We start from the raw sequence: 13,897 nt of genomic DNA, 5'->3' as shown, positions 1-13,897 counted from the left end.
AGTCACTGACAGCTTTTTTTTTTTTTTTAATTTATTTATTTATGATAGTCACAGAGAGAGAGAGAGAGAGAGAGAGAGAGAGAGGCAGAGACACAGGCAGAGGGAGAAGCAGGCTCCATGCACCGGGAGCCCAACGTGGGATTCAATCCCGGGTCTCCAGGATCGCACCCTGGGCCAAAGGCAGGCGCTAAACTGCTGCGCCACCCTCACTGACAGCTTCTAATCAGAGGACGAATGAGCTCACATGTGTATTTGTTGGTCGGAGGGGGAATGTAAAAGGGGAAGGCGGGCTGAGGCCAACGCCAGCAGCAGAAAGGCTGAGTTGTGAACAGGAGGCTTGAGCTGGACCGTTGCATCTGGAGATGGAGGTTGGCAGTGGTTGCAATTGCTCTGGGACAGTGTGCAGAGCCAAGGGGGGATGGATGGGTGCACCCTTAGGGCAACCCTGGGAGGGCACCTAAAGATTCGAGTCCGGAGCAGGACTCGGAAAGGCCGGGTCCTGGGAGCCCGCGGAGCAAAGTGAAGGCGGGGACGAGGAGGTCCAGCGCGGGGACAAGGAGGTCCAGCGCGTGTCCGAGTCCCCAGAGCATCCCTTAGCTCTGCCCTAGGTGACCTTTCCGCGGCGGCTGGTCCAGAGCATCCCTTAGCTCTGCCCTAGGTGACCTTTCCGGGGTGGCTGGTCCAGAGCATCCCTTAGCTCTGCCCTAGGTGACCCTTCCGGGGCGGCTGGTCCAGAGCATCCCTTAGCTCTGCCCTAGGTGGCTTTTCCGCGGCGGCTGGGGGTGCAGGCGGGAGCCCCGCCGCAATCAGTCGAAACAGCCAAGACGAGTAACAGGAATGAATAAATCATGCGCTGCGCCCTCATCTGCCCCAGGAATTGCCAAGGCCAACGTCGGGAGCCGGTGCGTTGGAAGGGCCTTCCCGACCAGCTCTGGATGCCGCCTGGGCCGCCTGGGCCGCCTGGGCAGCCCGTCAGCCGCGCAGCGGGCTCAGGTAGGCGCGGCTCCAAGGTCAGGGTCACCTCGGGCCTCCCGGCAAACCCGTCACCTTGACGACCGACGGGGAGGGGGAGGAGGGGGGACCGGAAGGGGCGGGCGCGTGCAGACCGTCTCGCGATATCTGGCAGGCCGGCGCCGGCCTTCCGGGCCTGGAAGCGGCGGCCGGCTCTCGCGAGACTTGCCGGGAGTCGGAGCGCGCGGGGCCCGACCTTAAGGGAAGCGGGAGCCGCGGGTGGGGAACATGTCGGATTCAGAGCTCGGCAGGAAGTGGGACCGGTGCATGGCGGATGCGGTCGTGAAGATAGGTAAGGGGCCTCCCGCCTCGCGCCGGGCGGCCGGCTCCGGGCCCCGCTGTCCAGGCGGGGTTGGAGGGGGAGCCCCCGGGGGAGGGCGGGCCGACCGGCCTGCTGCAGCCCCGGGGCGCGGGCGCGGGCGCGGGCGCGGGCGCGGTCGGGCCGGCAGGTGGCTCAGGGCTGCGGAGCTGCTCGGGCAGAGGGCGGCCTGCGGGGCGCGGCCGGTGCCCTCCCGCCGCCGCATTTCCCCGGGCGGGGCGTGGAGCCCGGTCAGGGGGCACCGAGCTCGGCGGCTGAAGCCAGCGCCTTCCCGGGAAGGTCACGGGGAGCCGCCTGTGGACGCCGCCGGGCCCTGGCGAGCGTGGCTGTCAATGCCGAGTCGCAGCCCGACCGCCTGGCGCCCGAGTCGCCCGCGGCCTTGAGACTGGAGACCTCCAGATCTCGGATGAGAACTGCCCCGGGAAGTAAGACACTGGACACTTTTGGGGGCGGGATGGGGCGGGGTGTCCCTGGTGTAACTCCCGCGGAGCCTGCAACACGTGCTCAGTGACGACACGGATTATGACGTCACTGCCCCGTCCTAAGGGCCGCACGCTGTGCTAGGTGTGCGACGCATGACGTCAGCTCCCACAGGCGGTGACGCGGAGAGGTGAACCGATGCGTCCAGGGTCGGGTAAGCGACAGAGTCGCTCGCCCCATGCAAAGTTGGATATTTGAACTCAGGTTTTCTGGCTTCAGGTCCCACGCTTTTTTTCTTTGAGGACTGGCTCTTGTTATCCAAAATTTGTTTTTGTTTTTGTTTTTGTTTTTTTGCATGGGAAGCTTGAATATTGAAGAGGATTTAGGATTGTGCCCTTTGAGTGACAGGGTTGGAAGGGAATTAAGATGGGGAGCACCATGAGAGCAGAGATGATTTGTGGTCTAGTCACTGCTGTATCTCTAGGCCTTTTCTCGGTTTTCTTGTGCTTAAAAAAGTTGTTGAGGGATCCCTGGGTGGCGCAGCGGTTTGGCGCCTGCCTTTGGCCCAGGGCGCGATCATGGAGACCCGGGATCGAGTCCCACGTCGGGCTCCCGGTGCATGGAGCCTGCTTCTCCCTCTGCCTGCGTCTCTGCCTCATTCTCTCTCTCTCTCTCTCTGTGACTATCACAAATAAATAAAAATTAAAAAAAAAAAAGTTGTTGAGAAGGAGTTAATAAGAGGAGTACTTACTTGGCAGCCAAGGCTTGACAGCCTTGAATTCGCTTCTCATCTCTGTGATTTGGGGCGAGTTGTTGGATCCCTCTGTCCTTCTGTCTCATTTGTAAATTGACAGTAGCCAAGGTTACTATCTCACAGAGTTGTTAGGATTATGAGTTAGTATAAGTAAAGGCTTGGGTATGAATCATTTATTAAATGGGTTATTCTAAAAAAAAAAAATAGAATGAGCTATTCTAAAAAAAAAAAAAATAGGTTATTCTGGGCAACCCAGGTGGCTCAGCGGTTTAGTGCTGCCTTCCCCCCAGGGTGTGATCTTGGAGACCTGGGATCAAGTCCCACGTCGGGCTCCCTGCATGGAGCCTGCTTCTCCCTCTGCCTGTGTCGCTGCCTCTCTCTCTGTGTCTCTCATGAATAAAAAAAAAAAAAAAAAAAAAAGAATGGGTTATTCTGTAAGTGAGCCAAGGAATACAATTTTTGTTATTGTAAACCACTCACATTTAACATGTAGATATTAAATGACCACAGTAAGTACTAAGCAGCATGATGGCAGTAAAGAGTGGGAGGCAGACAGCTGACTTTGAAGTCACCTCTCTGGCACTTCACCCTTGTCCTCGCTAGTTTTGTATCTTTGCGTAGGCTCCCTTCCCTCACTATGAAATGGAGCTAAAAAGATTTACCTAGGGCACCTGGGTGGCTCAGTGGTTGAGCGTCTGCCTTTGGCTTGGGTTGTGGTCCTGGGGTCCGAGGATCGAATCCCACATCGGGCTCCCCACAGGGAGCCTGCTTCTCCCTCTGCCTGTGTCTCTGTTTCTCTGTCTCTCGTGAATAAATAAATAAAATCTTAAAAAAAAAAAAGATTTACCTAAAATGATTAGGAAGATTGAAGGATAGTAAAAGTACATAGGATACTGAGCACAGGGCCTGGCACTTACATAGTCAACAGATGGTGGTCATGATAATTGTTGACGTTAATATTTTGTGCCACTGAGGATCACCTGAGGCTGTGAGTAGCGTCGCTGTCATACGTGAGTGGGACATTGGTGTGGGGGTAACACACAAGAGAATAATTAAATGAGGCACAGTGATACAGGATTACAGGTAAAAGTTGAAATGAGTGATGCAGGCTCTTTCTGCAGTAGAGCTGTTATGAGTCCAGTCAGTCCCTCAGTGATGGGCTGAGGTCATCCAGTGAGTTTGCAAGGAAAATGGGCCTTCATCTGACCTCTGGAGAATGACTTGGACATGGATGGTCAGGGAGGGCGGGAGAACTGGAACAGAGGCCAGGTGAACTTTTGTAGAGCAGGAGATTGAAGCACAGAGACGTTAAGAAGCTAGATGTGTTGGAGCAGGAGTTAGAATCAGGCATTCTAAGTCCAACACCCCTCCTCCCTGAAGGAGGCTGGTTTGGGTGGAGTCAGAATTGTGAAATGTCTGAGAGAAATTCCACTTTATCTGAAAGGCTTTTGAGTTGCCTTTGGATTTTTTATTTACATGCATGGTGCATATTCAACACGGCTGTCTTAAAAGATCTATTTCTGCTTCTCGGGCTCATTAGGTCTAGGCTGGTGGAGAATCATGGGATGGTTTTAAGCAACAAATATTTATTGCATTCTGGGCCAGTCAGTGGGCAAATAGAGGAGCAGAAGGCATTTCACTTCCCTCAACGGGGAATTGATGTGATATAAATGGAATTTTGGTATGATTGTTCTGGCAGTGTTTTATACAGAACAGGTCAGGAGTCGAGGCCAGCGGTGCTGTGAATGTGAAGTGATGAAAGCCTGCTCTGTTAGACCAGAGAGGAATGGGTGTACTTGAGAAACGTCCAACTTCGTTCCCCATTTATAAAACGGAGATAGTAATTCCCACCTCCTAGGCTAGAACAGTGCCAAGTTCATAGTAGGAACTCAATAAATGCTATTTTATTCATCTTTCTCTCCAACTGGTTAACTTTGCCTCATTCCATTTCTTACAAAGATGACTCTAAGGTTAGAATGTGGTTAAGGGGGGGGCGCCTAGGGGGCTCAGTTAGGCGTCTGCCTTTGGCTCTGGTCACGATTCCAGGGTCCTGGAATCAAGTCTGGCATCGGGCTCCCTGCTCTGGTCTGCTTTTCCCTCTCCCTCTGCTCCTGCTCTCTAGCTCTCATTAGAAAGAAAAAAAAAATAATATATATATATATATATATATATATATATATATATATATATAGTTAAGGGGTGATTCACTGATGGGAGCTGGACCCAAAACAAGAGGGGTGTGTGTGTATACCTCATTTATCTGAAGTAATGAAAGACTAGAAACTGACCATGGGGGGATGGCAGGAGAACAGTGAGAACAATGGTCATGACTTTGGTTGCTTTTCTGCTTACATGGTTGAATTGTTTGAGAATGATAATGCAGTTGAGTAGGGGGTTTTAATTTTGCTGGAGAAACTGAGTTCAGATTTGGAGGGCATTGTCTGGTTAGTAGTGAGCTTAGAGAAAGTGCTTAAAATCGATGAAGCACAGATGCGTTACTTGGGGAGGCTTTGGTCTGAGAGGTCTTTGAGTCGGTGAAGACGAGCACATTCTATAGTGAGCGTATTGGGCCCAATTCCCGGAATCGGTGAGGTTATGGGGACTCTTCAAACCTCCTTGGCTGCTTGTTGCCCTGTCCTTCAGGAAGGAGGTGGAGACTCAGAGTGGCAGCCTGCCAGAAGATAGAGGTTTCGGAGAAGATGTAGGCGAGGAAGAAGGGGCCAGTGCAGGCTTTCAGCTCCATATTGGGAATTTCATGCTCTGGCTTGACTGAGGGAAGCCAGGGTGAATGGACAGCTCCCTTTGTGAGCATTTCTCTGTGTGTTTGGCTGCCTTAAATGTGAAGTGTTTTTGTTCTTCTCCCACTGGTTTGCTGAAAAATGTCTATTTTCATTGCTCATGTTTAGCCTAGATGTAGTACAGCCGAGTTAAAGAGCATATAAGCTTGTACTTTAGACAGTAGTTCTTTCTTTCTTTTTTTTTTTTTTTTTAAGATTTTATTTATTTATTCAGGAGAGAGACACAGAGAGAGGCAGAGACACAGGGAGAGGGAGAAGCAGGCTTCATGCGGGGGGCCCGATGCGGGACTCTATCCTGGGACTCCAGGATCATGCCCTGGGCTGAAGGGAGGCAGTAAACCACTGAGCCACCCAGTCATCCCCTAGACTTTAAAAAAACATAAAAGCAACTGCTTTTCATGGATCTCTTACTCTGAAGCTTGAGCAATGTCTCAACAGAAAATTCTCCTATGATTTTGTCCTATAGGAAGAGCTACGTTTATTCATGAATACCCTCCGCTGTCATAAGACAAACAGTTTTATTTTCCTTGTTAATTTTGGTTTTAAAATATCAGTTTATTTTGTGTGTAATAGGAGCGTGGTAGGATAGGTGGTTTCTAATAGTTTGACCTAATATATCAAGCCCATGAATCAAACAAAAGAAAACAAAACACATGCCTCCCTGTAATAGGCACAATAGGCCATTGTTCCTTACACATCTGTTTCTCTCTTTCAGCTCCTGTTCCTTTCTTTTCCTTTCTCCCCCTCACATTTTTGCCCTTCTCTTTGGCCCGTGTTATTCCTGCCACTCATGTGCATTGCCTACTTCCTCTGTAAAGTTTGAGATTAATGTATCTTTTTCTTAAAATAAACTTGTTAGCATTGAATAAGTTCCTAGGTGTCCTGTTTATACTCCATGACGTCCCTAATTTTTCTCAGTAGCACATATCACCATCTGAAATCTGTGATTTGTTTCTTTATGTGATTGTCCCTCCTCACTAGAATGTGAACTCAGTGAGACCCAGAAACTTTTTTTGTTCACTGTTGATCCCCTAACCCCTGGCATAGAGGAAGCATACAGTGATTACTATTAAATGAATGATATGTATTGCCGAGAATTTTGCAAATTACATTCTCTGCCCATATTTCCTCCTCAGTGTGTGTTTATTAACCAAATGAATTAGCATTTTTTATTTTAAAAATTATTTTTATTTATTTTTGAATTAGCATTTAAATTAAAAAGTCAAGTAAGGGGACGCCTGAGTGGCTCAATGATCCCAGGGTCCTAGGATGAGTCCCACATCAGGCTCTTTGCAGGGAGCCTGCTTCTCCCTCTGCCTGTGTCTCTGTCTCCCTGTGTGTCTCTTTAAAAAATAAACTCTTAAAAATAAATAAACTCTGAAAAAAAAATAAGAAAAGTCAAGTAAGGTAGATTTCATGTGAATTTCTGCCAATTCACATGTTTGATCATGTGTCCCTGTAATCTTGGGACTTTTACCAACTTTTTATTTCATCTGGGAATGTGAATTATTGTCAGATCTTCATAATAAAGTAGTATTAGAAATGTCTGGGAGTAGTCCTCTAAGAAACATGAACCAGAGAGCACTTTTGTATTTAAACAAGTAAAGGCTGATGTTGGTTTAAGCAGTAGTGCCAAAGCCTTATTGCAGGAAATTAAAAAGGAGTGAGGAATATTACATTTTATGAATGGCATGTTCCGTTAGTTTTTATGGGAATGCGTCATTAATGGTTTTTTGCTAATTTTATGGATTTATTTTTAAGGTTTATCAGATTTTTTTGAATGCTCTGGTTTTCTTTTTGCACTCTGTTCATGGGCTGGGCCGTTCGCTTCCCTTGTACATAGCGAGTAATTTGTCTCATATGTGTACCCACATGAATCAATCACATCTTCTTGTTAATGAGAATAGAAGGCATAGCTATCATGCCAAAATAGAGGGCTTAAAAGCTCTGAGCAGAGCTGGTGCCCTCAGCTTGTGCTCATCACTCTGGACTGGATGGGCTGTTATATCTATTTTCTGTTTACCTGGGAAAATAATTCAGGAGATGAGAAAAACCCAGCCCGGAGACTTAGGGAGATGCTTCCTTGGGATAGGAGGATCTCTAAGCTCTGCACGTGTGGGTCGTGGAAGTACTGCCATTGCCCCCAGAGCCTTGTTATAACTCACTCTTGAATGCTGGAGATCTGTGCTGCCCGGCTGTGACCTCATGACCAAGTTGATGTCTGTGTGACAGTGGTCCGGGCCTCAGAGTTGCAGATTTGCCTGAGGAGGCTCTGAGGAAAATCCAATTCCAGGATTCATAATGTGACTTGTAAAGTTGGACCATGGATTGGGTCCTTCTTCCCCTCTTCCCCACATTTCACTCCCACTGTGAGGCCAGAGTACCAATATCTAGTCTCACTAACCTGTGAGTTGGTTAGGAGATCTAGAAGAGGGGAAGGAGATGTCGTGGTTGGGCTAGGGGTTGCCCAAAACTGCGGTGCTTTCCTGGAAAAGCCTGTCCCTGCCAGCCAGATGTATTCAGCACAGGTGCGTTTTTCATTTTCTTAGTAACAGGGAAAATTACAGGCCGTGGACATTGGGAAGCAGCCCTAGAAAGTGTGCTGTTCAGTGGACTATGGGGCATTCCTGGTCCTTTCCTTTTCTTTTCTGAGGTTCAGTTTATAGAGTGTACAACTCTTGATCTCTGGGTCCTGAGTTTGAGCCCCACATTGGGCGTAGAGTTCACTTGAAAGAAAGAAAAAAAGGTATCAAAAGTGTCTCTCTGTGCCTCATTTTCCTCATCTATAGAATGGTGGTACCTTCCTCGGGGGTTGTTACAAGTAAGGGTAAAATGAGATACTCTCTCTACAGCAGTTAGGATATTACCTGTACTTGATAATTATTAGCTGCAGGCATGTGAATGAAGGATAGCAGTCATAAGTTAAAATAATTGTCACATTTGCTTTTATCTTGTTGTTGCGGGTAGTATGGAAGCCCGATGATCAGTATTCCAGTTATATATGTAATAGTAACCATTAATGTATACTTCTCCAAACAATTTAGTGCCAGGCATTGTGGGAAGCCTGGGGGTGCAGTGCACAGATAATAGGCATTGGCCTTACCCCGAGGGGCTTACCTTCTGAGGAATGTGCCAAGAAGGTGGTGACATTGGAGTTCCACCTTGGAGCATTTGTCGGCATTTAGTAGGTGGACCAGGTGGAGGACTGATTTCTAGGCCTTGGAAACTGTCCGGGCGGTGTCCCAGAGGCTTCTGCAGAGAACGAGGCTAGTGGCTGCCGTTTATCAAGCACTTAGCTTGTGCTGCCAGATACTGGCGTTTTACGTTACATTTTATGTACGTCATTGCATTTAAGCCTCATAGCCTTATGGGTTACTTCCCATCTCTTCTCCACAATTTTTTTTTTTTTTTTAAGATTCCACCTATTTATTCATGAGAGACACAGTTAGAGACAGGCAGAAGGAAAAGCAGGCTCCATGCAGGGAGCCTGTGGGACTCGATCCCAGGTCTTCAGTATCAGGCCCTGGGCTGAAGGCGGCGCTAAACCTCTAAGCCACCGGGCCTGCCCAAATAAATGAAATCTTAAAAAACACGCATAACAAAACTTAACCATCTGACCCATTTAAAAATGTGCAAGTAAATGATAGTACATTTGTAAGGATTATTGCTACCTTCTATCACCAGAACTCTTCATCTTGTAAAATTGAAACTCTGTACCCATTTAACACTTACTCTCCATTCCTACATCCTGGCAGCCCCTGGCAACCTCGGTTCTACTTTCTGTCTCTGATTTTGACCCTTCTAAGTGCCTCCTGTAAGTAGAATCATACTGCACTTGTCTTTCTGAAACTGGCTTATTTCACTTTGTGTGATGCCCTCAAAGTTCATCCGTGTCGTAGCATCAGAATTTCCTTCTTTTTAACTCTTAATATTCCACTGTGGGTGTGGGTGTGTGTAACACATTTTGCTTATTCATGGACACTATTCATGGACATTCATGGACACTACTGTGAATAATGCTGCTATGAACATGGGTATACGACTATCTTTTGGAGACCTGCTGTCAGTTCTTTTGAGATATACCCAGAAGCGGCATTGTTGGATCATATTGTAATTCTATTTTTAACGTTTTGAAGATCTGCCACGCTGTTTTCCACAGCTGCTGGGCCATTTTACATTCCTACCTGGAGTGCACCAGGGTCCCATTACTTCACCTCTCACTAATACTTGTTATTTCCTTCCTTTTTTTGATAGTAGCCATCCTAATGGATGTAAGCTAGTATCACATTGTAGTTTAGATTTGCATTTCCTTAATGATTAGTGATGTTGAACTTCCTTTCATGTGCTCACTGGCCATTTGTATATCTTCTTTGGAAAAATGTCCGCTTGAGTCCTTTGTCCATTTTTGAATTGGTTTATTGTTGTGTTTTAGGAGTTCTCTGTATATCTGGATATTAACCCTTGTCAAATATATGTTTGCAAATATTTTCTTCCATTATGTGGATGTCTTTTTTTATTCTGTTGACATTGTCTTTAATGCACAAAATTTAAATCTTTTTGTGGTTTATCCATTTTTCCCCTGCAGTTGTGGCATCCACTGTGTGGGTTTTCCACACCAAGCAATTCTCTGCCAGCAGCTGAGTGTCTTCTAATTCAGTTCAGTACACTAACTGGAGTTAGCATAGACCCCACAGGTTAAGGGCTCAGTCACATAATACTGCCCCCCACTTTAGATACCAATCACAAGTCCAGATTCTTACCTCTGCTTCTGACTTGCTGGGTATGAACCTGAGGTTCCCATGGCTCCCTCCTAGGGCTTGGGAATTTGCTAGAATGGCTCACAGGACTCAGGGAAATAGTTTACTTACTAGATTCCCAGTTTATCACTGAGGATATTAAAGAATATGAATGGGGCACCTGGGGGGCTCAGTGGTTGAGTATCTGCCTTTGGCTCAGATCATGATCCCGGCGTCCTGGGATCAAGTCCCATGTCAGGCTCCCCATAGGAAGCCTGCTTCTCCCTCTGCCTAGGTCTTCTGTTCTCTCTGTGTGTCTCTCATGAATAAATAAGTAATATCTTAAAAAAAAAAAAAAAAAGAATATGAACGGACAGCCAGATGAAGAGACACATACTGAGGACCTGAAGGGGCCCAAATGCAGGTGCTTCTGTTTCTGTTTAGTAGGGGTGTGCAACGCTCCTGGCGCATGTTCACTGACCTGGAAGTTCTCAAAGTTTTCAGAACCCACACGGGGATTTTTATGGAAGCTTCATCATGGAGGCACAATCAGTCATTAAATCAGCTTCCAGCCCCTCTCCCCTTCTGGGAGGATGTGGGGTGGGGTGAAAATTCCAAGGTCGGCTTGGTCTTTCTCCTGACCACATCCCACCCTGAAGCTATCCAGGAACCCACCAAGATTTGCCTCATTAGATCAAGACACTCCTATTACCTGGGAAATTCCAAGGGATATAGGAGCTCTGCTGGGAGTTGGGGGCAGAGACCAATATATGTATTTTCTGTTGTTTCAGTGTCATATTCAGGAAATCATTGCCAAATCCGATGTCATGAAGCTTTTGCCCTATGTTTTCTCTAAGAGTTTTAGAGTGTTAGGCTTGACATTTAGCTCTTTGATTCATATTGAGTTAATTTCTACATATGGTGTCAGGTAAGGAAGGATCCAGGGGTACTTGGGTGACTCAGTCACTTAAGTGTCTGCCTTTGGCTCAGGTCATGATCCCAGGGTCCTGGAATCGAGCCCTGCATTGGGCTCTGTTCTCAGCAGGGAGTCCGCTTCTCCCTCTCCCTCTGCGGCTCCCCCTGCTTGTGCTCTCTCACTCTCTGTCAAATGAATAAATAAAAAAAATTTTTTTTTTAAAGTAGTGGGTGGGGGATCCCTGGGTGGCTCAGCGGTTTAGCGCCTGCCTTTGGCCCAGAATGTGATTCTGGATTCCCAGGATCAAGTCCCACATTGGACTCCCTGCATGGAGCCTGCTGCTTCTCCCTCTGCCTGTCTCTCTACCTATCTCTCTGTCTCTCATGAATAAATAAAATCTTTTAAAAATAATAAAAAATAAAAAAAGAAGTGGGATCCAGCTTCATTCTTCTGTGTATGACTATCCAGTTTTCCTAGAATGATTTGGTGAAAAGACTGTCCTTTTGATATCTTGGCACCCTAGTGAAAAATCATTTGACTGTATATGCAAGAATATATTTCTGGGCTGTGTATTTTATTCGATTGGGCTGTATGTCTGTATTTATGCCAGTACACACTGTTTTGATTACTGTAGTTTTGTTGTAAGTTTTGACATCAGGAAATGTGAGTCCTCCAGGTTTATTCTTCTTTTTCAAGATTATTTTGGCTATTCAGGGATCTTTTGAGATTCCATATAAATTTTAGGATAGGTGGTTCTGACTTGTGTAGGACAGCTCATGGGATTTTTTTTTCCCCCTAAAGATTCATTTATTTGAGAAAAGGAGAGGGAGAAAGAATACCAAGTGGATTCCCTACCGAGTGTAGAGCCCAACGTGGGGCTCGATCCCATGACACTAAGATCATGACCCCAGCCAAAACCTAAGAGTCTGACGTTTAACCAGCTGAGCCACCCAGGCTCCTCATCATGGGATTTTGATAAGGATTGCGCTGAATTTGTAGATTGTTTTGGATAGTATTGACATGTGTTAACAAACAGAATATTGTTTATTAGTATTTAATATTATTTTTATTTCCATTAATACCATTAGTATTAATATCATTTATTCTGTTGACCTAGAACACTGATGTGAATCATACCACATTTTGTTTATCCACTTACCAGTTGATGGACCTTGAAGTTGTTTGTACTTTTTGGCTATTATGAGTAATGCTGCTCTGATCAAGTGTACAAGTTTTTACGTGGAGGCATGTTTTCATTTCTCTTGGGTATATATGTACCTAGGGGTGGAATTGATGGGTTGTATGGCCATTCTTTGGATAGCATTGAGGAAAACCACAGAACGTGAAGATGAAGAGTGACGTGGTTGGATTTCTGATTTCAGAAAGATCACTGATGTAGCACGAGGAGAATGAATTAGAAGGGACCAAGATGAGGGCAGGGATGGGGTTAGTATATTATTGCAAATTCATGCTGAAGATGAGGTGATCTGATTAGAGGAGACCAAAACTCAGATGAGGACAGAGGAGTAGAATGGGGACAGATGTCATGGTGCTGTGCAGCAGTCATCTTTATGGAACTTGAAATGCTTGCGAGTGAGAGGAGTTGGGATGATGCCATATCTGTGTATGGAGATAGATGGACAATGGTGTTGCCCTTGACACATTGGAGGGGAGCCCTTGCCCTTGGAGGGGAGCCCAAGCAACATTTTGCAGTTTATTAATTTCTGGTGCATCTGGTACATCTTGAGATAGGTCGCTGGTTATATGCAGCTCAGTCAACAGAGATGAAATTGCTTTGCCAAGCATTCATTTTCATGAGAAGAAAGGATTTGGTCTTGTTTCTTCCTTGTTAAGAAAGTAGGACAGTAAATAACTTAGCAGCTGATCTGCCTTAGAATTAACCAGTAGATTTTGTGTATTCATCCAGTAATCAATTGAGTGTAGTTAAATTAATTGTGAAGGCCGTTTTCAGGTTAAAAAATACTATATGGAAAGAAGCCATTGAATAAGGTCATGGAAAAAGAAAGCAAATTATTGTTTGTCTTTAAATATCAGTTCATCTGATAAATGTGGCTTACCACAAAGTATTGGTGGCTCACCAGAAATTGTCTTTTGGTAGCCTGTGTTTGCAAACTGATATGTCTCCATTTCATGGGGTGATATCACTTAGGCCGAACTAAAATACTTCAAAGGTTTTTGGCTGTTTATAGGTTTGGGTTTCAAATTAGTACATGTTAATTGTTGAGTTAGTAGCCATATTTTGTTATATGTATTTCTAAACAGTTTTTGAGAGCAAAAATACTTTTTCCATTTGTGGCAGCAATATGAATAATGGAAAATTGTGATCTTGCTAGAGGAGAATTTTCTGTTAGTATTATAGAATAATGTAATTAGGCCGTATATGGAACTTGAAAACATTTAAATTTTTGTTCTGGCTGTGGTTTTATGCTTTCCTAAAATGTGGCCTGAAAGAGTTTATTAGTAAATATGCTGAATTGCTTTCTCTGGCAAGTGCATTTCAGTATTGAATCCAAGTGAAAATACAAATATTTACTTATAAAAGTCTTTTGGTGTGGTAATATTTTCACTGTGGCCATTGACCCACTAGTAAAATGTGAGGGCATTGCTAGATTGGATCTTGTTTATTTAAAGACCAAGAGAGAGGAAGCTAACATTAAATGAATGCCTGGTATCTGCCACCATACTTGGTACACCAACATATTACCCCTTTTTACCCTCCTGGCAACTCAGTGGGGAAGTTTATATTCTCTTTCTCTAGCAGGAAAAATAAGGCTTAGAGATATTTATAGAAATTGAGAAGCTGATTTTTAAATCTACATTAAAATGTAAGCAATCCAAAGTCGCCAGGGCAGTTTTTAAAATGAAAAACAAAAGTTGGAAAAGTAACATTACCTGAAATTAAGACTTACTGTAATGCTGCAG

The 13,897-nt window shown here is 45.4% G+C and overlaps 2 protein-coding genes across 5 annotated transcripts in view; both read left to right on the top strand.

Annotated features, from left to right (window-relative positions):
- Nucleotides 1-634: 634 nt before the first annotated feature.
- The window catches only part of MICOS10 (mitochondrial contact site and cristae organizing system subunit 10), a 34,449-nt gene continuing 21,186 nt past the window's right edge, over nt 635-13,897 (top strand). For 3 of the 4 annotated variants that reach the window (XM_049106503.1, XM_049106496.1, XM_025446999.3), the window contains exon 1: nt 1,165-1,303. In XM_049106503.1, coding sequence (XP_048962460.1) covers nt 1,240-1,303 — 64 coding nt within the window. In that variant the 5' untranslated portion in view covers nt 1,165-1,239. Of the gene's footprint in view, nt 994-1,164; nt 1,304-13,897 lie in introns of those variants that run through there. The other variant, XM_049106486.1, reaches the window with a different exon arrangement.
- NBL1 (NBL1, DAN family BMP antagonist) overlaps nt 1,175-13,897 on the top strand; it is a 62,543-nt gene continuing 49,820 nt past the window's right edge. The window contains exon 1 of the mRNA XM_049106478.1: nt 1,175-1,303. The gene's annotated coding sequence lies outside the window, so the exon portion shown is untranslated. The remainder of the gene's footprint in view (nt 1,304-13,897) is intronic.

This window comes from Canis lupus, chromosome 2 (genome assembly GCF_003254725.2).
Source record: "Canis lupus dingo isolate Sandy chromosome 2, ASM325472v2, whole genome shotgun sequence".
NCBI lineage: Eukaryota > Metazoa > Chordata > Mammalia > Carnivora > Canidae > Canis > Canis lupus.
The sequence above is the reverse complement of the archived record's forward strand: the minus strand, read 5'-3'. Positions and strand labels throughout refer to the sequence as shown.